This window comes from Taudactylus pleione, unplaced genomic scaffold, assembly GCF_031769625.1.
Source record: "Taudactylus pleione unplaced genomic scaffold, aTauple2 ptg000137l, whole genome shotgun sequence".
Classification (NCBI taxonomy): Eukaryota; Metazoa; Chordata; class Amphibia; order Anura; family Myobatrachidae; genus Taudactylus; species Taudactylus pleione.
In genome coordinates, this window is record NW_028284539.1 from 5,075,786 (window position 1) to 5,097,464 (window position 21,679).

Here is a 21,679-nt window from a genome sequence, read left to right on the forward strand (position 1 = left end):
TCGTGCCCTTATATTAAGGCTGAATCGAAAAAAAACTAGGGGTGAGCGGGTTCGGATTTCTGAAATCCGAACCCCCCCCGAGCCCCCCCGATCCGAGTCCGATTCGAGTCAGGCTCGACTTTTCCCGCCTGACTCGGATCTGAAATCGAGGCAAAACGTCATCATCCCGCCTTCCGAGTCTCGCGGGTTTTGGATCCTATATAAGGTACCCGCGTCGGCGCCATTTTCTCACTCGGCTGTGGACAGTGAAGAGGGAGGGTGGGAGTTAGGGCTGTGTAGTGTAGTGTAGTGTAGTGCTGCTGTTGTCCACTACTTCAAAGTCCATAGGGGCTGGCTGTGTTGTGCTGTGCTGCTGTTGTTAATAGGGGCTGTGTCCACTACTTCAAAGTCCATAGGGGCTGGCTGGACTGTGTTGTGCAGTCACTTCTCCATAGGGGCTGTGTCCACTCCAAAGTCCTGTGCAGTGTCCCAGTCCTAAAGGGGTGCTGTAGTGTTGTCCAGGGGGTGCTCTGTCCATCCGGGGTGCTCCCCCCCAAGTGCTAAAAAAATAATATATTTTCTGTGTTTGTGAATTGTGTGCGCAGTAGCCGCACGTGCATCAACAAAGTAGTGCCAAGCGTGCGCCTGTGTCATAAGTAAAGGGCCGGCTGGCTTGACCGTTAAAGGGTGCTGTAACCCCCGAAAGTACACTCCAGTCCAAACCAAAAAAAAAATTATTTTCTGTGTTTGTGAATTGTGTGTGCAGAAGCCGCACGTGCATCAACAAAGTAGTGCCAAGCGTGCGCCTGTGTCATAAGTAAAGGGCCGGCTGGCTTGACCGTTAAGGGTGCTGTAACCCCCGAAAGTACACTCAGTCCAAACCAAAAAAAAAATTATTTTCTGTGTTTGTGAATTGTGTGCGCAGTAGCCGCACGTGCATCAACAAAGTAGTGCCAAGCGTGCGCCTGTGTCATAAGTAAAGGGCCGGCTGGCTTGACCATTAAAGGGTGCTGTAACCCCCAAAGTACACTCCAGTCCAAACCAAAAAAAAAATTATTTTCTGTGTTTGTGAATTGTGTGCGCAGTAGCCGCACGTGCATCAACAAAGTAGTGCCAAGCGTGCGCCTGTGTCATAAGTAAAGGGCCGGCTGGCTTGACCGTTAAAGGGTGCTGTAACCCCCAAAGTACACTCCAGTCCAAACCAAAAAAAAAATTATTTTCTGTGTTTGTGAATTGTGTGCGCAGTAGCCGCACGTGCATCAACAAAGTAGTGCCAAGCGTGCGCCTGTGTCATAAGTAAAGGGCCAGCTGGCTTGACCGTTAAAGGGTGCTGTAACCCCCAAAGTACACTCCAGTCCAAACCAAAAAAAAATTATTTTCTGTGTTTGTGAATTGTGTGCGCAGTAGCCGCACGTGCATCAACAAAGTAGTGCCAAGCGTGCGCCTGTGTCATAAGTAAAGGGCCGGCTGGCTTGACCGTTAAGGCTGCTGTAACCCCCGAAAGTACACTCCAGTCCAAACCAAAAAAAAAAAATTTTCTGTGTTTGTGAATTGTGTGCGCAGTAGCCGCACGTGCATCAACAAAGTAGTGCCAAGCGTGCGCCTGTGTCATAAGTAAAGGGCCGGCTGGCTTGACCGTTAAAGCGTGCTGTAATCCCCAAAGTACACTCCAGTCCAAACCAAAAAAAAAATTATTTTCTGTGTTTGTGAATTGTGTGCGCAGTAGCCGCACGTGCATCAACAAAGTAGTGCCAAACGTGCGCCTGTGTCATAAGTAAAGGGCCGGCTGGCTTGACCGTTAAAGGGTGCTGTAACCCACAAAGTACACTCCAGTCCAAACCAAAAAAAAAAATATTTTCTGTGTTTGTGAATTGTGTGCGCAGTAGCCGCACGTGCATCAACAAAGTAGTGCCAAGCGTGCGCCTGTGTCATAAGTAAAGGGCCGGCTGGCTTGACCGTTAAAGGGTGCTGTAACCCCCAATGTACCCTCCAGTCCAAACCAAAAAAAAAATTATTTTCTGTGTTTGTGAATTGTGTGCGCAGTAGCCGCACGTGCATCAACAAAGTAGTGCCAAGAGTGCGCCTGTGTCATAAGTAAAGGGCCGGCTGGCTTGACCGTTAAGGGTGCTGTAACCCCCGAAAGTACACTCCAGTCCAAACCAAAAAAAAAATTATTTTCTGTGTTTGTGAATTGTGTGCGCAGTAGCCGCACGTGCATCAACAAAGTAGTGCCAAGCGTGCGCCTGTGTCATAAGTAAAGGGCCGGCTGGCTTGACCGTTAAAGGGTTCTGTAACCCCCAAAGTACACTCCAAAACAAAAAACAATATATTTTCTGTGTTTGTGAATTGTGTGCGCAGTAGCCGCACGTATATATCAATATAACATAAATGGAGGACCAAACTTTCTCCGATAAAAATAAAATAGGGAAAGATCAAGAACCACTTCCTCCTAGTGCTGTTGCTGCTGCTGGGAGTTGTTCATCATTCCAGAGAGGAAGTAGGAACATCACTACTTTTACTAAACAATTGACCCTCCAACAGTCCCTAGCGATGAGGATGAAGTACAACAGCAGTCATCCTGAAGCAAAACGTATAACTGAGGCCTTGACTGCTATGTTGGTGTTAGACGTGCGTCCGGTATCCGCCATTAGTGCAGTGGGATTTAGACAATTGATGGAGGTAGTGTTCCAAATCCCGTCTAGATTCCACCTGCATCCTCAAAGCAGCAGCGACAAGCGTGCGTCTGTCTGTTAAAGGGTGGTGACACCCTCAAAGTGTGCTACACAAGCAATTAAAATATTGTTCTTTTTTTTTCTGTCTTTGTGAAATGTGTGGGCTGTAGCCGCACCTGCATCCTTAAAGCAGCAGCGACAAGCGTGCGTCTGTCTGTTAAAGGGTGGTGACACCCTCAAAGTGTGCTACACAAACAATTAAAATATTGTTCTTTTTTTTTCTCTCTTTGTGAATTGTGTGGGCTGTAGCCGCACTTGCATCCTCAAAGCAGCAGCGACAAGCGTGCGTCTGTCTGTTAAAGGGTGGTGTAACTCTCAAAGTGCTCCTAAAAATAAATTTTTTTTTTAATGTGTTTGTGACTTGTGTGCGATGTAGCCGCACTTGCATCCTCAAAGCAGCAGCGACAAGCGTGCGTCTGTCTGTTAAAGGGTGGTGACACCCTCAAAGTGTGCTACACGAACAATAATAATATTCTTCTTCTTTTTTCTGTCTTTGTGAATTGTGTGGGCTGTAGCCGCACCTGCATCCTCAAAGCAGCAGCGACAAGCGTGCATCTGTCTGTTAAAGGGTGGTGACACCCTCAAAGTGTGCTACACAAACAATAAAAATATTCTTCTTTTTTCTGTCTTTGTGAATTGTGTGGGCTGTAGCCGCACCTGCATCCTTAAAGCAGCAGCGACAAGCGTGCGTCTGTCTGTTAAAGGGTGGTGACACCCTCAAAGTGTGCTACACAAACAATTAAAATATTGTTCTTTTTTTTCGGTCTTTGTGAAATGTGTGGGCTGTAGCCGCACGTGCATCAACAAAGTAGTGCCAAGCGTGCGCCTGTGTCATAAGTAAAGGGCCGGCTGGCTTGACCGTTAAAGGGTGCTGTAACCCCCAAAGTACACTCCAGTCCAAACCAAAAAAAAAATTATTTTCTGTGTTTGTGAATTGTGTGCGCAGTAGCCGCACGTGCATCAACAAAGTAGTGCCAAGCGTGCGCCTGTGTCATAAGTAAAGGGCCAGCTGGCTTGACCGTTAAAGGGTGCTGTAACCCCCAAAGTACACTCCAGTCCAAACCAAAAAAAAATTATTTTCTGTGTTTGTGAATTGTGTGCGCAGTAGCCGCACGTGCATCAACAAAGTAGTGCCAAGCGTGCGCCTGTGTCATAAGTAAAGGGCCGGCTGGCTTGACCGTTAAGGCTGCTGTAACGCCCGAAAGTACACTCCAGTCCAAACCAAAAAAAAAAAATTTTCTGTGTTTGTGAATTGTGTGCGCAGTAGCCGCACGTGCATCAACAAAGTAGTGCCAAGCGTGCGCCTGTGTCATAAGTAAAGGGCCGGCTGGCTTGACCGTTAAAGCGTGCTGTAATCCCCAAAGTACACTCCAGTCCAAACCAAAAAAAAAATTATTTTCTGTGTTTGTGAATTGTGTGCGCAGTAGCCGCACGTGCATCAACAAAGTAGTGCCAAACGTGCGCCTGTGTCATAAGTAAAGGGCCGGCTGGCTTGACCGTTAAAGGGTGCTGTAACCCACAAAGTACACTCCAGTCCAAACCAAAAAAAAAAATATTTTCTGTGTTTGTGAATTGTGTGCGCAGTAGCCGCACGTGCATCAACAAAGTAGTGCCAAGCGTGCGCCTGTGTCATAAGTAAAGGGCCGGCTGGCTTGACCGTTAAAGGGTGCTGTAACCCCCAATGTACCCTCCAGTCCAAACCAAAAAAAAATTATTTTCTGTGTTTGTGAATTGTGTGCGCAGTAGCCGCACGTGCATCAACAAAGTAGTGCCAAGAGTGCGCCTGTGTCATAAGTAAAGGGCCGGCTGGCTTGACCGTTAAGGGTGCTGTAACCCCCGAAAGTACACTCCAGTCCAAACCAAAAAAAAAATTATTTTCTGTGTTTGTGAATTGTGTGCGCAGTAGCCGCACGTGCATCAACAAAGTAGTGCCAAGCGTGCGCCTGTGTCATAAGTAAAGGGCCGGCTGGCTTGACCGTTAAAGGGTTCTGTAACCCCCAAAGTATACTCCAAAACAAAAAACAATATATTTTCTGTGTTTGTGAATTGTGTGCGCAGTAGCCGCACGTATATATCAATATAACATAAATGGAGGACCAAACTTTCTCCGATAAAAATAAAATAGGGAAAGATCAAGAACCACTTCCTCCTAGTGCTGTTGCTGCTGCTGGGAGTTGTTCATCATTCCAGAGAGGAAGTAGGAACATCACTACTTTTACTAAACAATTGACCCTCCAACAGTCCCTAGCGATGAGGATGAAGTACAACAGCAGTCATCCTGAAGCAAAACGTATAACTGAGGCCTTGACTGCTATGTTGGTGTTAGACGTGCGTCCGGTATCCGCCATTAGTGCAGTGGGATTTAGACAATTGATGGAGGTAGTGTTCCAAATCCCGTCTAGATTCCACCTGCATCCTCAAAGCAGCAGCGACAAGCGTGCGTCTGTCTGTTAAAGGGTGGTGACACCCTCAAAGTGTGCTACACAAGCAATTAAAATATTGTTCTTTTTTTTTCTGTCTTTGTGAAATGTGTGGGCTGTAGCCGCACCTGCATCCTTAAAGCAGCAGCGACAAGCGTGCGTCTGTCTGTTAAAGGGTGGTGACACCCTCAAAGTGTGCTACACAAACAATTAAAATATTGTTCTTTTTTTTTCTGTCTTTGTGAATTGTGTGGGCTGTAGCCGCACTTGCATCCTCAAAGCAGCAGCGACAAGCGTGCGTCTGTCTGTTAAAGGGTGGTGTAACTCTCAAAGTGCTCCTAAAAATAAATTTTTTTTTTAATGTGTTTGTGACTTGTGTGCGATGTAGCCGCACTTGCATCCTCAAAGCAGCAGCGACAAGCGTGCGTCTGTCTGTTAAAGGGTGGTGACACCCTCAAAGTGTGCTACACGAACAATAATAATATTCTTCTTCTTTTTTCTGTCTTTGTGAATTGTGTGGGCTGTAGCCGCACCTGCATCCTCAAAGCAGCAGCGACAAGCGTGCGTCTGTCTGTTAAAGGGTGGTGACACCCTCAAAGTGTGCTACACAAACAATAAAAATATTCTTCTTTTTTCTGTCTTTGTGAATTGTGTGGGCTGTAGCCGCACCTGCATCCTTAAAGCAGCAGCGACAAGCGTGCGTCTGTCTGTTAAAGGGTGGTGACACCCTCAAAGTGTGCTACACAAACAATTAAAATATTGTTCTTTTTTTTCGGTCTTTGTGAAATGTGTGGGCTGTAGCCGCACTTGCATCCTCAAAGCAGCAGCGACAAGCGTGCGTCTGTCTATTAAAGGGTGGTGTAACCCTCAAAGTGCGCTCCACAAACAATAAAAATATTCTTTTTTTTTTTCTGTCTTTGTGAATTGTGTGGGCTGTAGCCGCACTTGCATCCTCAAAGCAGCAGCGACAAGCGTGCGTCTGTCTGTTAAAGGATTACATCGGTGACAGCATCCAAGTAGGCATGTCAGACAGTCCGTACCTGTACTGGCAGGAAAAAGAAGCAATTTGGAGGTCCCTGTACAAACTGGCTCTATTTTACCTGAGTTGCCCCCCCTCCAGTGTGTACTCCGAAAGAGTGTTTAGTGCAGCCGGGAACCTTGTCAGCGAAAGGCGTAGGAGGTTGCTTCCACAAAATGTGGAGAAGATGAGGGCCCTCATTCAGAGCCGTACGCTCTGAGCAGAGTGCACGCTCTGAATGAGGGCCGGGCTCCATTTTCATGGAGCGTCCCCCTGGACGCTCGTATAGCTGTGGGTCACCACCCACAGGCTATACGAGCGTGCTTTGTGATGGCCGCGATGGTCGAGACCATCGCGACCATCGAAATTGCGAGCCGGAGCCTGCGGTTGAGGTTTTCAACCGCAAGCTCCGGAGTGATTTTGGCTCTATCAGAGCCAAAATCACTCCCACTGATATCACTAGTGAAGTCAGTGGGCCGGCTTCTGACGGGAGGCGTTCCCGTGGGAACGCCCCCGTCAGGGAGGCACGCCCCCGGCACGCCCACCAAAGGGGGCGTGCTGTCAATCAACATTGACAGCACGCCCCCTTTGATCGGACACAACGAGCGAAGGACTTTCCTTCGCTCGTCGCGTCTGGCGCATGCGCACGACGGAGCTCCCTCCGTCGTGCGCATGCTCAGTGCATAACATCGACCCACTTGCGAGCGGACAGCCGCTCGCGAGTGGGTCTGAATCAGGCCCGATGTTCATAAAATGAATTATCAACTCTTCCAGGGAGACCAGCCTCCAGAACGTACAGAGGGACCTGTGGTTCCAGCAGGGACGAATTAATACTCTGTGAGGATGAGGATGTACACACTGAAGAGGGTGAGGAATCGGTGGATGAGGAGGATGAGGATGACATCTTGCCTCCGTAGAGCCAGTTTGTGCAGGGACAGATTAATTGCCAGCTTGTTTTGTGGAGGCCCAAACGAACCAATCATTTCAGCCACAGTTGTGTGGCAGACCCTGGCGCTGAAATGATTGGTTTGTTAAAGTGTGCATGTCCTGTTTATACAACATAAGGGTGGGTGGGAGGGCCCAAGGACAATTCCATCTTGCACCTCTTTTTTTTCTTTGCATTATGTACAGTTTGGGGCCTAGTTTTTCAAACTGCCATCCTGTCTGCCACTGCAGTTTCACGCCTAGATGGGTCACGTGTTTGTGCCGCCCACTCGTGTCGCTTAGCATAGTCATCCAGCTACCTCGGTGCAACCTTTTGGACATAAAAACACTATTGTGAGGTGTGAGGTGTTCAGAATAGACTGGAAATGAGTGGAAATTAAGGTTATTGAGGTTAATAATAGCATAGGAGCAGAAAAACCTACAAATTCTGTGATTTTAGCTGTTTTTATGCTTTTTTAAAAAAAAATACAGATCCAAAACACAAAACCCAGAACCCAAAACACGGAAGGGTGGTTTTGGCAAAACCAATCCAGATCCAAAACACGAAGAAAGATCCAGATCCAAAACCAAAACACAAAACACGAAAAGTGGCCGGTGCACACCCCTAAAAAAAACGGAAATCTCCATAGAGAATTCCAGATGGGGGGGCATGGTGTTCAAGGGGCTACACCTCAAAAGCTATTGGAGGTACCAGGCTGAAATTTAGCACAGACAGGTAGAGCTGACGGTGGGTGCTGCATGCCAAATTTCTGGGCAAAAACATAAAAAGTGAGGATTTGGGAGTAATCTAAAGTTCCAATTGTCAGTTTTTTCTGACACTCTCAAATAGGACCACTTTTCTGCTGTTTCCTATGGGAAATTTTCGGGAAGGCAATATGCAGGGTTAAAATTATCTTAATGATCGTAATTTCATTGTTTTTTAGAAGTTTGAGTGTCAGAAATACAATAGGTTTTGTGAAATTTCAGATCATGTCTAAGAAGCCTTAATGGGACATGGAATATATATAATCAACAAGCAATGTATGTTGTGTGTATGTGTGTCACTATATACTATATATTATACTGTCTACAGCGCCATTACACTTACTGACACACAAAACACATTTTGGGGGGGACAATAGGCTGAAGTTCCGCCTAGGGTGCCGGGAAACCTTGCACCGGCCCTGCCCTTGTGTCTAACCAGCTTCAACCCCCTGAGTCTCTCCAACGCCATCCCCCCACCATCTTTTCAGCACTATCTTTCTGCGTTTCACAAGCATCAGCCCCCCTGCATCTCACCAGCGCCATTCTCGTGTCTTCACTCTAACACCATCCCCCTGTGTCTCTTTAGCTTATCCCCTTGTGTCCTTCCAGCAGCTCCCAGCCCCTGCGTCCCTCACCATCATCTACCTTCCCCTGCTGCTCCCTGCCTCTGTATCTCTTCTCCGGCCAGCAGCTTATACCCCCCACCCGGGTCCCTCTAGCAGCAGCTCTCCTTCGTACCTGACCTGGCCCCTGCTCCTCCTTGCGGCTCCTCAGTGCAGTATGTAGCGGCAGTGATGGCATGATGTCACATACACGTGCTGCAAAAGGAGCCACCGGGAAACAGCCTCACAAAGTCAGTGTCAGGAGGGGCAGGCGGAGAAGGAACATGAGCCGGAACCCGAGGAGAGGGAGGAGGCTCTCTGTCTGTGGGACTTCTGTGCAGGGACGTGGTGGAGGTGGAAGTAGTTCCACCTACCATTAGAAGTGACAGAACACAGTTCCACACCGTTACTGCCCTCTTTAACCCCTGGGTATAACTCTTTAGGTGTTGTTTATAGGTCTGTAATATCTTATGTCTGATGTACACTTTTGAACTAATGGACCTCATTGACCCCTTATGTATATTAAAGTTCTTATTTCCATTTTGATGCATATAGCTCAAATACAGTTAATTATTAGTGATGTAACTGTTGTATTGTAGTTCTGGACTTAGGACCTAATTCATTATGAATCGCTATTGTGATTACAGCTGCAATTGTGCATGCAGGTCTGTTGCCAAAATATGGTAATGATTGTAATCACAAAGCTATTATAGAGATGCCCAAAGCCAGCATAGAGATGCCAACTACCGCTTTCACACATCCTTAATACTTAGCAATCCTGCGTATACATCGGGAACATCGAGTAACATCGACCCCTCACGCACAATTACAACAGGTCTGACCTTATTTGCTAACCTCGTTGTACGCAGGGAGTACACAAGCTGCGTATGCCATCGCAATGGCTGATATATGCATTCCCCCTGTAACAGCATTCGAACGGACTGGCACGCCTGTGTTTCAATGACCACCCCCCTGTGAACACCCCCAATGCTCACTGTCAATAACTCTGCGATGGGTCTGCAGGGTCTCTGCGATCACAGTGGTGCCTTTGCGCACTGTGATGCATACGCATGTGCAGTAGGCAACAATTGGCTGTCTGCATGCGTAATCGCAATTGGGATCCGTAATGAATCAGGCCCTTAGTGTGTTAATTGTTAAATATAATGTGTGTTGGTATTTGCGGTGAGTTGTCCCTTTAAGGATTAGCTCTGTGTGTGACTAACAGCTAATGTCGCTCTTTAATGTTTATGCTATGTCCTTAGAGTGGTGCAAGGCCAAGAATGCAGGTATACATGTGATATTAGGGAAGAGAGTGCTCTGAGAAGAGCAGAATAGTTTGCCTCATATGTTAGCTTGGCACCATAGACTCTATATGGAATTCAGAATGATGACCAACACAATTCATCATGCTCAAGGATGTTGCAATGGGGACTATTTGTCACACTTTTCGGCCCGGTAAATCATTCAGAAATGATGGTTTCTGCATGATTTTAGCAAATGTTACTATATAGAGTCTCCCATATCCAAAATGCTTGGAACTAGGGGTATTTTGGATATCGGAATATTCTGTATTTTGAAATATTTGCATACCATAATGAGATATCTTGGGAATGGGACCCAAATCTAAACACAGAATGCATTTATGTTTTATATACACACAGCCTGCACGTAATTTTATATAATATTTTCAATAATTTTGTAGCTCAAACAAAGTCTGTGTACATACATGAAATTAATTTATGTTTAATATACACCTTTTTACCAAATTTAAGAATATTTCATGTACTTTACACTTCAGTATCTCCTGGTGGGAACCACTGAAAAGTATGGCTATGTCTAATGGTGACAGTTGCAACTATATTATTAACGATGATATTTTTTGCAATCACCATCAAAGAAATGTTTGCGAATGTCCAATCGTACTGTTAATTTTATTAAAGGCTTTATACCTCAACCAAATCATTAACACTTTTCAAAATTTTATAACTGACAATTGTTTATAACTAATTATTTATCCTTTAAAACTTAACATTGTTAGAATTAATACATTCTAAGCCATATTGTGTTAAGAGAGTAAAGGCATATATCAAAGAACAGTGGGCCCGATTCAGTACCAATCGCAAGTACACAGATTGAGTGTTTGCCATTGCGCATGCGTATAAACTGCACTGTGATTACAGATGTACAGAGGAAACCATCGCAGAGTGAGTCACAGGCTGTGAGCGTTTGGGGGTGGTGACGGGGAAGTGGTCTGAAAAACACAGACGTGCCTGTCCGTTTGAACGCTGTTGCTTGGGCATGCATAAATTAGCCACTACGATTGCATACGCAGCTTGAGAGCCCACTGCCTGCGAAGAGACTTGCAGTGTCTTGCTGTGTGAGTGGTCTATGTGCGTCGATGGTACCGGTTTACACAGAAGAGTGACACTGGATGGATGTAAGAATGCAGTAGTGGGTGTCTTTATGCCAGATGAGCTTTGGAAAGCATTAGCATATTTTAGCAGCTGTGTTCCATGCAAATTCGCAGCTGCGATCGTAATTGCTATCTGTACTGATTCAGGCCCAGTGATGTGTATATTTCATGGAATGTGTTTTACCAGTTTCACTCTCTGCTGCTATTAAAAAGCACACAAAAACTGGATATAGCAGAATATAGTATTATATTTTATAACTACGGGCCATTGGTTTTAACTACTTGTCTACTACCAAGTAGAAGTTTGGTGGTTTTACAGTTATGGTATGATTGACGACCTCATAATTTTGTTTTTGCTTCAATATATGAATTGTGAAAGAGGAAGTCATGATGTGATTATTTACTATACTCACAGTTTCCATGTTAATCCATCAATCACTTTAGACTTAAACATAATGAGCATCTGCCCGTAAGTGCTAATTGACAATGGGCTTATGTCTTTCAATTACTTATCCTAAGCACCAATAATCTACAATGACATTCTAGTGAAAGGAACATCTGCACCAAACATACAAACTTTTTTTTTTAATTCTCAAAATAGGAGCACTTTATGAATTGGAAGCTTGAACAATAACTACATATTATCACAACTTGTACTAGTAAAATTCTAGTAATTTTACACCTACTCGTAATTGCAATGTGCATAAAGATTATTATTATTATTATTATCATTATTATTAGCAGTAGAAGTTTATTTTATTTATAATGTGTCACATAGTATTCACAGCTCTATACAGAAGGAATCCCTATATCTGGGACCCCTGAAACTTGTGAAAAGTTAATGGATGCCTCCATGCTTAAAGGTCATGCTTTGGAGATTATTGACAGAATCTACCTCTCACTGCAAATATGTAAATAGCACTCTATGGACTGTGTCAAGCTAATGGGATAGAAAGTTAAAAATGCTGAGGAGTGCACTCTGTGCTGCATCCGTGGTGTGACAGGGTCCCCATAATAACGGAGTTGTGTTTCTGTGTGGCCCAATGCTCCTTCTACCCATGCCCCGTCTTACTGTGTCTTTTTCCTCCAGACAGATAGGATGTGCTGGGTACACACCTAAAGATTTTCTGTCCAACCATCCAACTAGTTGATTGGTTGGAATGAAAATCTGGTAAGGTATGAAAGCAAATGACAATCAGTAATTTGCTCCCAAACGCAGGAAAATGGACAAAAACTGTTGTTTAAGCCAATTGTTTAGATCAAACATTTAATAAACTTGTCTGATGACCATTTTCATCTGTTTTCTGGCATTTAGGAGCAAAATGCTGATCATCATTTACTCCCATACGTTACCAGATTTTCATTCCAACTAATCAACTAGTTGGATGGTTGTACAGAAAATCTTTAGGTGTGTACCCAGCCTTAGAGAGACTGTCTCGCAGACATAATGGTGCTACATATAACTGCTGTGATGCACCACCACTGGCCGCACTACATGTCCCACTGCCACCACTGCATGTACATGCAGGTGCACACTACAAACACTGCAAGCCACCTGTATTAACCTTCTCCTGTCTGGATCAGTCTCCCATTGCATGTCTGTGCATTGTGCTGTATTAAGCCTGTGCTGTCTCGCATCCTACTGTTCTACCTGATTAATAAACTAATTCCTGGTTAAGCTATTCTTCGTGTGGACTGACCTCCATCACACACTGTTGACACATATCAACATAGCTTTTGCCAATAAAAAATAATTTAAATGTGGCTTCAGGTCTTGGCCTTCCTAGCATTGTTCTCTCCTAATTTCCCACATATGTCTCTGATGCTCCTTCTTTGTCTCTTCTTTTAACTTGCGCACCTTCCCACTTCCTTTGTCTGTTGGGGATCCCTCAAGGCTCTTTTCTCATCCCTCTGCTCTTCTCTCCTTAAATCTCTTCTTTTGGTGAATTCATACACTACTTTGGCATCCACTACACTTCTATGCAGATGGCACTGAACTCTACTGTAAGTTTCTCATTCACTCTTAACTGCTTCTCTGCTGTCTCCACATGGATGTCCCAACACTACCTTAAAATAAATAGGTTGAAAAGGGAGTTCATCAACTTTCCACCTTCTGTGTAACTACTCCTCCCCTTGTCTCACTCACGGACAACAATATCATGCTCTCCCCAGTTTTCCATGTCCTACAAGACTTCTTTTTTTTAATTCCTTCTTATGTAACACCGTACCCCACCTGACCAGACTCTCTTAAAACCTCCAATATTTCAAGTGCTCTCTCAAAACCCATCTCTTCATAATATACTTTACTACCTTTTTTTGTACTCTTGACCCATTATCCCTTTTGCATCTTGTTCCTCCTTACTCTAATCTAGACTGTACACTCTCATAAGTCATATCTGTCTCATATAACCTCTTCTTTGTCTACTTCATTTGTACTTGTTATATTTTCATGTCTAATAAGTATTTTAAATGACCTGTCTGGAGCTGCAGAGTTTGTGGCACCTTATAAATAAATATTGATAATGATGACTACACTGTACTAACTAAGCACATACTCAGTAATATTCAAGGAATGTGATATACAGTATGTCAGCTGCCAAAGTTTCTTGTGTAGTTTCAAAGTACAGTAATTTTCAGTGTATTTAGTAATAAGATCACATAACCTTTTGTACCATAGTCACACACTTAACATGTGGACTATTTGCAGCTGTGTAGCAACCACATTACTTCTAGGTATTTGTAAGCCTCCCTAAGCTATTGTAAGCCTTGTGATCCTTTGTCTGCCACTCAGTAGCCAGGCTACTGTATGTAATGTTTAACTGCAGGCAATCAGGGGAGGAGGAGATCCGCCACTTTCTACTTGACATGTGTAACTTCAATTAGTGGAGTCAATCATTTTGTTTTCTATATTGCTCTTATATTTTTTATTACACACATCCTTTTTCTGATGTGCTCTCTTCTCTAAAACTAGAAAACTTTACATCTCATAACTATCATTTTTAGAATTCATATAGGTATAATAGTGAATGGAAAGCAGCATTGTAAAGAAGTTGACATCAGTCTCATAGATTGTGTGTCAACCTAAAAGATAAGTAATTGGGAGGTGTGTACACAAATGTGTTAGTAATATTACTAAGCTTCTGCATGCATATAATAATATCACACTCAGCCTCAGAGCTTACTGTGGAACGAAGCTTGAAATAAATATATCCTCTGATATGTTGAAAACTTTTGAATATCAGAGTAGTTTTCTTTCACCAATTTTAGCAGTAGTCACAGTAGGTTTGTGCCGATAGAATGTAATGCATAAGGTGTTCCTTACTGGATCATTAGTCTTTAAATAATACCAAGCTTGGTGGTGACTGTTATACAGTATGACATGGAGGAGGAAGGTTAGATATTGCGAGGAATATGGAAACTCAGAAGAGGTTTACACCGCTATAATTCCCCAGACATCACTGCAGTCTACTAGCCAACAACATGTAAGTGTGGTGTCAGATGCGATTTTTTGTACAGTATATTAGTTCTTTCCATCAATACAAGCATTTATAGCATTCAATTGCTTTAGAGTTGACACATTAAAGTTAAGGGGATCACTGCTACCCTTATCACACACTAGATATTAAGATATTTAGGGTCTGATTGAGTCGCATACAACTTTGTTTGCGGCTGCATTTATTGATTTTACACTTACCACAGAGAAGTATGGATCACAGTACCATCTTGTGGGTGTGAAGGATGTGTCATAGGCATGTAGCCAGAGGTACTATTCTGAGTCGCGAGTATAAACTCTGGACACCAAACTTAGGGCCTGATTCAGAGGTGGACGCTAATGCATACACAGCCGCGCTTTCCCACGCTTGCAGCTGTGAAAATATGCTAATGTTAGCAAAGATCATCCGAGCATAAAGACGCCCACTGCTGCCTTCGTACTTTCATGCGCGATCGCATGCATGCAAAAATATCAGTAACATCGAAGGACATCAGCGTCCAATTTACCCATGTGGCTGGTCTGACCTGCCGCAGCCTAGGGAGCTCTTCTGCCATGCAGTGGCTAATTTATGCACGCCCACGTAATGGCGTTCAAATGCCCAGACATGCCTGCGTTTTCTTAACCACCCCCTGTCAACACCCCCAAACAGTCACTTCCTGTCAATCAATCTGCAATGGGCCTCCGTGGTCTGCCAGCTCGCACAGCGATCGCTGCGGGTTCGCACATCTGCCTTCGCGAATGCACACTGTGATGCATACGCATGCGCAATGGCAAACAATCGCTCAGTCTGCATGCAAATTGCAATAGCATCCACCTCTGAATCAGGCCCTTAGGCAACTCTCCTGCAAAGCATAGGGTAAAGTGTAACTGCAGATGAGAATGCTGAAGGTTGCACTCATGTAAGGAAAAAAGTGGAATGGTATGATTGCATAGATACTGTTTTAGTCACTTTAGCACTTTATTTGAAATCTATTAGCATGCAGAATACAACTGCATTTGTACATGCGTACAACTCTGAATCAGGACCTTGATGTTTCTTGAGTGTAACACTATGTAACAGGGGCAGTTTTTACTCTTCATTTTGATGTGTCAGCACAAGAGCTATTGAACACTTAGGGGTATATTTACTGAAAACAGACAAATTCTACTTATCATTTAACTAGCACCTTCTAGATAATAGCTAGAATCTGATTGGTTGCAATAGGTAACATCTCCACTTCTAAAAACTCTCTCACTTTGGTAAATTTACCCCGAGGGTGTGATTTAAAGTTTGTTTGCAATTCCATAGGTTTTTAAATAAATGATGGAAGTGGTGCGCATGTGCAGTGCCACAAATTTCACACTGTCAAAGCTCACAACTTGTGTAATTTATTTTGAGCCTATGGAATAAAATATTAGATATTGAAAAGATAATTTTGCTTAGCACTTTTTTGTTATGTATTGAAAATGGTAAAGTGCAAAGTTGACTAGGTTTTTAAAAAACACAGCAAAAAAGTCATTGCTATACTGAGTATACTTTTTAAGTGAAAATTTGTCAAACAATTGTAATTTTATTATTATATTTACCTTCAACATTTTTCTATTTTTCTTGCAGGAGGTTGGTAGCATTATTGGGAAGGTCAGTAAAACATTCTAGTTAATTGTGATGTTCTGTGCAATTCAAACCTTGCCAGCCATAAACATCTGTTTTTTTGTGACTTTGTTTCCATAACAGAAAGGTGAAACAGTCAAGAAGATGAGAGAGGAGGTAAGAAATTCCGTGTATCTTTTTCGATTTTTGCCTCTAGAATAATTTATCCCACACTAGAAAAGTGTAAGAGTGTCACGTAGTGGTTGCAAATATTATTTCAGCTGTATGCAAACACATTTCATAAAGTGCACAGATTTACATTATCTATTGAACTATTTATTAGTGGTGTACTGAAAATGTTTGTGTAACTGATAAAAGACCCATTTTGTCTAATTTTGAAAAGATACTTTACTTTGAAATAGATGATATTGTTATCCATTACTATTTCCGTCTGCAGTGGTCAGTCAAACATATTGGCAAAAGTCATGCTGCTGAGATCTCTTTTTTTGCATTAATTGACATTAGTAGAACATGTCATACTGCATGCCTGGCTACAATGTGACTATATATTATCCATTGACAGTAATGGATACATTCCCCCCCCCCCCCCCCATTCCTTGCGGTTAGATTATCAGTGAAAATTTCAGCATCTGTCAAACTGTTACTAACAAAATATTCACAAAAGTAAAATGTAGCATTTCAAACATAGTTTATCTTGCAATGCCTGTTATACAATTATTACTTACACAGGTATGATTCTTGTCATCACTACAAATTAGATGTGTACACCATTTAATGGCTGTTGCTTTGTATTTCTCATGAAGTGTATTTCCCATGGAGCCAATAATGGCCTGTGCCTAATAATTAAATAATCAAAAAGTGTCCTCACAATGCAAACTGCAATTTAAAGTAGTTACTTTATATTTAATCAAATTCTCTGCAATCAATGTACAGAAAAAAAAGTAGCCCCAAGGAAAACTCTTCTAGTTTCAATTATAAAGCCTACAGAAAGTACATCAAGTGTAATGACTTAAAAGGCTCCATGATGGTAATTACATTTTTTGGGGAAACCGTATTGTGAGACAGAATAATTCAAAACAGGGCCACCAATAGTTATAGTAGCTTATTTTAATGTGAGTAGAAACTGGATGGGCTATTAAACACCATTCTAATTTAAAAAAAATGGTTGCAGTATGCAAACCTTATTTACTCTCTCAAAGCTTAGTTTATAGGCAACAAACCTAAATAAAAGCACATTTGTTTTCTTGTTATTATAGTAGCATATCTCATAGAACAGCATAGAAGGGAATTTAGACATTAAGCCATTTAAAGACATATATTTCCATCAGTTACCTACTTTACTTTGTGGGAAATAGCTCATTACAGTATGTATGGAGCTAAAACAAATATTAAATATGTTTTAAGACCTGGTTGTTGCTAGTAGCTGTAAATAAAATTGTTGGTATTCTCTGGGAATGAACAGTCAGTGTAATATACTGCTACATCCTCTAGAAGAGAAGTTTCCAGGTATGCAGTAATGGCTTCTTTAACACGTTAAAGTATCAATGGTTGTGGAAATTTGAGATTTGGGGTTTTAGTTGTTGCAATGTAAAAGTAGACTCACAGAAAAGTGAACCAGAGTTGTACCTGCATGAAAATAACATGGATTAGTTTTTATACTATAATGCAGTACTGCCTGCAGTGAGGTGTCCTTATATATTTAGGATCAAAACAACTGTAATCTGGGCCAACACAAAGTAGGCTGAATTAGAACAGAGGTAAACAGGACCAATTACTACATAAATATTTGTTAAGCAGACTTTGCCATTCAAAGGAAATCTTTCTGCCAGGTTCAAATATATTATTTGCTGATGCATAATTAAAGAAGTCATTAAAAAATGACCTGCTGTTCATAGCTGAAAGTCAGAGTTGTATTATCTGCTAATACAAGGGGGGGTAACCCTTGTCCTTACATTTCCTATTATCAATAATACCTAAACAGCACAAGGTGACTGCAACCATAGAACAACAACATGTAACTTTATGCAATGCCCACGAGTTACAGAAACATTAGTTTTGCATCTCTTCCAGTTTTGAATGATTTAATACTATACTTTCGAAAAACAATATTTTCATACATTTAATTGGCATTTACTCTTTTTTCTGTAATTCACATTATGCAGCTTTTAATTGTGCAAACACTTTTTTTTTGTATATATTTTTAGTCATCTTTTTTCTCCCACCATGATCGCTCCTGTGTATAAATTTGTTTCTGGAATATATTTAATAAAATGGAAATTTCCAAGCAAAATACTGTTGATTTACCATTAGTTAAAATACATGTTGGCAGTTTGTATACTGAAATTGGATTACTGTTTTGTTTTCTACAGAGTGGTGCACGAATCAACATCTCAGAAGGATCCTGCCCAGAGCGAATTGTAACAATAACAGGACCAACAGATGCCATTTTTAAAGCATTTTCAATGATTGCACTAAAATTTGAAGAGGTGAGTCAACGACACACTTATATTAATATGAAAATAAATTGCACAAAAATATTATTGACCAATAAACCCCAAAAATGAAAGTTTCAGATATGAACCATGAAGGTTAAATATATTGTTCAGTGTTACCCTAATTGTACAGCTGCTTTGTTAAAACATTAAGTATTATCTCCTAGCTCCTCTACAGATAGCTAAAGCTCTTCCCTAGCTGGATCCAATTTGGATCTCCTACAATCAAAAAGCTGACTTGTTGTGACATCACACCAGTCAATGACTTAACCAATCCACACTAAAGTCTGTCTAGCCCTCCGTCATGGTCTGCTTGTTAATTAGAGATGTACCAACCTCCTAGCATTGTAGCCTGCTGCAGAGGGATGACAGTGTGCATGATGGACAGTTACTGTATGTATAAATACTATAGTTATTTCAATATACTGTTCAGCTCAATAATTCACCTTTTGATAGTTTAGTGCCAAATAATTGCTTTACTTGCTAACTTAAATGACACAGCACTCCCTAGTGGGTCACGCTTCTAATCAGTATAAAATATACATTGTATTAGTTATAATTAAAATACAAACAGCACTTATATAAACTAAAGGCAGTGAACAAAGCAGATGATAAATATACAGAAATTGTAAGTATCCAATAATGAGAGCAGTGCCTTCAAATCACATGTGCCTTCAATAATCTCAATTGCCCAATTAGGTGTGTATGATATTACCTTCCACAAATAGACACTACCTCACAGTAGCAATACATTAAAAAGCAAAACATAAATAATTAGAAATAAAAAAATAAACTAAAGAAGTATACATGATAAACAATGGTGCTGGATTTGAGTGAAGAGGTAAACTCTTCAGCAATTCTAAGAGCTATAAAAAGGCGTAATATTAGTGATAGTTACAAAAATAGCAGTGTTTTCCACACAGATTCAAATGTTAACACCATGAACCTTTTACTGTACTTAAAATAAACCATAATTGATAATAAGTACTGTAGCTGAGGTGTCCCTTAATCCAATTTGGGGAGAATATGAGTTAGAACAATGTAGTCCTATATAATAAATAGTGTGAAAAATAGAGCCTGTGTACTGACATGTGACATGTGTATGACTGTCTCCCGGTCATACAATTGTATTATTCTGGGAATGAGAGTCCTCACAATTGGCACAGTGAAAAAAGTAAAGGGCTGCATCTTCTAGTGCAGCACAGGGTAGATCAGGGGAAGGCAACTAATGAGAGAGGAGTAGTAATAAAAGTATAAGTTAATCACCCATTGGACGGAGGTTCAGAGGTTGGTGCGGGGGTCTCATGTGCCCACAAAGGTACTCCCTTCAGAGACACAGGACCAGATTCAGAGATGGACGCAATGCTGATATTTATGCAGATTGAGCAATTATTTGCCATTGCACATGCATGTAAACCACTCTGCGCACACGCAACAAATCAATTGCGATTATGCTCAGACACAGGATTCACTCCCAAAGTGAGTGACAGGTAGTCAGCATTCGGGGGAGGTAATGAGGGGTGGTTATAAAAATAAACAGGTGTGTCAGACCATTTAAACACTGTTTTCTGTGTGTCTATAAATTAGCCACTGTGCTCTTGCTCGCTGCTTGAAAGCCTTCTGCGTGTCTGGAGACCCTCTATGTCTGTGACAGATTAGACTTACTCAGAAGTCTGATGGCCGCCTGATCTGCGTTCCATGATTCCGATATTTCCGGTTTTGTGAATGTGCTGCAGATGTGAGATACTTTCAGTAGGTGTCTCTAAGCACTGGACAGCGAGTGAACCATTAGCATATTTTCGCAATTGCGATCTATGAGAGGTCGCCGCTGCGGGTGGCATTTGCGTCCATCTCTGATTCAGGCCCACAGTTGGTAATAAAATCAGTAGTCTAGCAAATATATACAGTTCATACAATGTAGTTTTTATTTGTACATTTATGTTTAACGATTGTTATGACGATTAATCGCAAGAATAATTGCCAGAAATAATATTTTGTGAACTATGCAGGCGATGTCCTTTTAATTGACCTGTGTGTGTCTAGAAGGGCTGAAGTATTACCCCACCTTTATTTTAAGTTAGGCATTCAAGGAAGAGGGATTGATAATGATCTATGGGCCTGATTCAGACCCGGTCGCAAGAGCTGAGCGCTCGCAACTGGGTAGATGTTTGCCCACTGGGCATGCGCACAACAGAGCCGGCTCCGTCGTGCGCATGCGCGAGACCCGACTAGCGACGGGTGCTCCGTCGCTCCGGGTCTCGCACCAATGTGGGCGAGCTGTCGATGGTGATTGACAGCTCGCCCCGTTTGGTAGGCGGGCAGGGGGGGTGGCTGGCCAAACGCAGGCGTTCCCACTGACATCACTGACATCACCAGTGATGTCATCCCACTCACATCACCAGTGATGTCAGTGGGAGAGCTTCCGGCTCTATTAGAGCCAGAAGCTCTCTGGGGCTTGCAGCCACGAGACCCTACCACAAGGGTCTCGTCGCAAGCCCGATGGTCGCGATGGTCTGGACTATCGCGACCATCATCCTGGCCGCTCGCTGTAGCTGTGGGTGTTCAACCACAGCTGTGCGAGTGGCCAGTAGGCAGCACGAAAAAAAAAAAAACGCCCAGATTCAGAGCGAGCTCTCTTTCAGAGCGTCAGTCTCTGAATCAGGGCCTATGTGCTGTGATTTGAGGAGTGATATATAACTGCGTGTCCTTTATTTTTATAGTCTGTATAAACATGGTATGTCCATTGATATTTGGTGTGCAGGTCAGGAAGGGCTGGAATTAGAAAAGGTGAATTGTAAATAAAGTGGATGGCTTGCAGATAACAAAAGAATGAATATCCCTCACAGTATGAGGTCATGTGTTAAGAACTAGCCCTCTTCCTTTTTATGAACCCTGGAGTCAGTGTCCTGGATCGAAAGTCCTAAAAACCAGACCTATTTTTACACTAGTGCTCTACTTCTAAATATATTTGTTATGCTATAGAGGCTGAGATAAGAATTCTGGTATTTACTATAGGTCTGGAAGGGGGAAGCTGAAGAGTGAGTTATATCGTCACATATCTTAAAGCAGGGACCCTGTTAGTTTGACCAGGTGACCCTGTATTGGAAATCTATTGATCTCAAACCCTGCTGACCTGATATGGAGACCCTGTTGAGTATGAACAAAAAATTAGGGATGTATAAAAAAGGAATACCATCCAGCATTCAATGTTCACTCATTGGGAATCAGACGGAAGTGCTGGGAGTGCACC

The 21,679-nt window shown here is 42.4% G+C and overlaps 1 protein-coding gene across 10 annotated transcripts in view; it reads left to right on the plus strand.

Moving 5' to 3' along the window:
• The window catches only part of LOC148522870 (poly(rC)-binding protein 3-like), a 1,341,444-nt gene that overhangs the window by 1,194,683 nt on the left and 125,082 nt on the right, over positions 1-21,679 (plus strand). For all 10 annotated transcript variants that reach the window (XM_088473625.1, XM_088473627.1, XM_088473623.1 and 7 more), the window contains 3 exons: positions 15,941-15,964; positions 16,061-16,093; positions 18,307-18,423. In XM_088473625.1, coding sequence (XP_088329751.1) covers positions 15,941-15,964; positions 16,061-16,093; positions 18,307-18,423 — 174 coding nt within the window. The remainder of the gene's footprint in view (positions 1-15,940; positions 15,965-16,060; positions 16,094-18,306; positions 18,424-21,679) is intronic.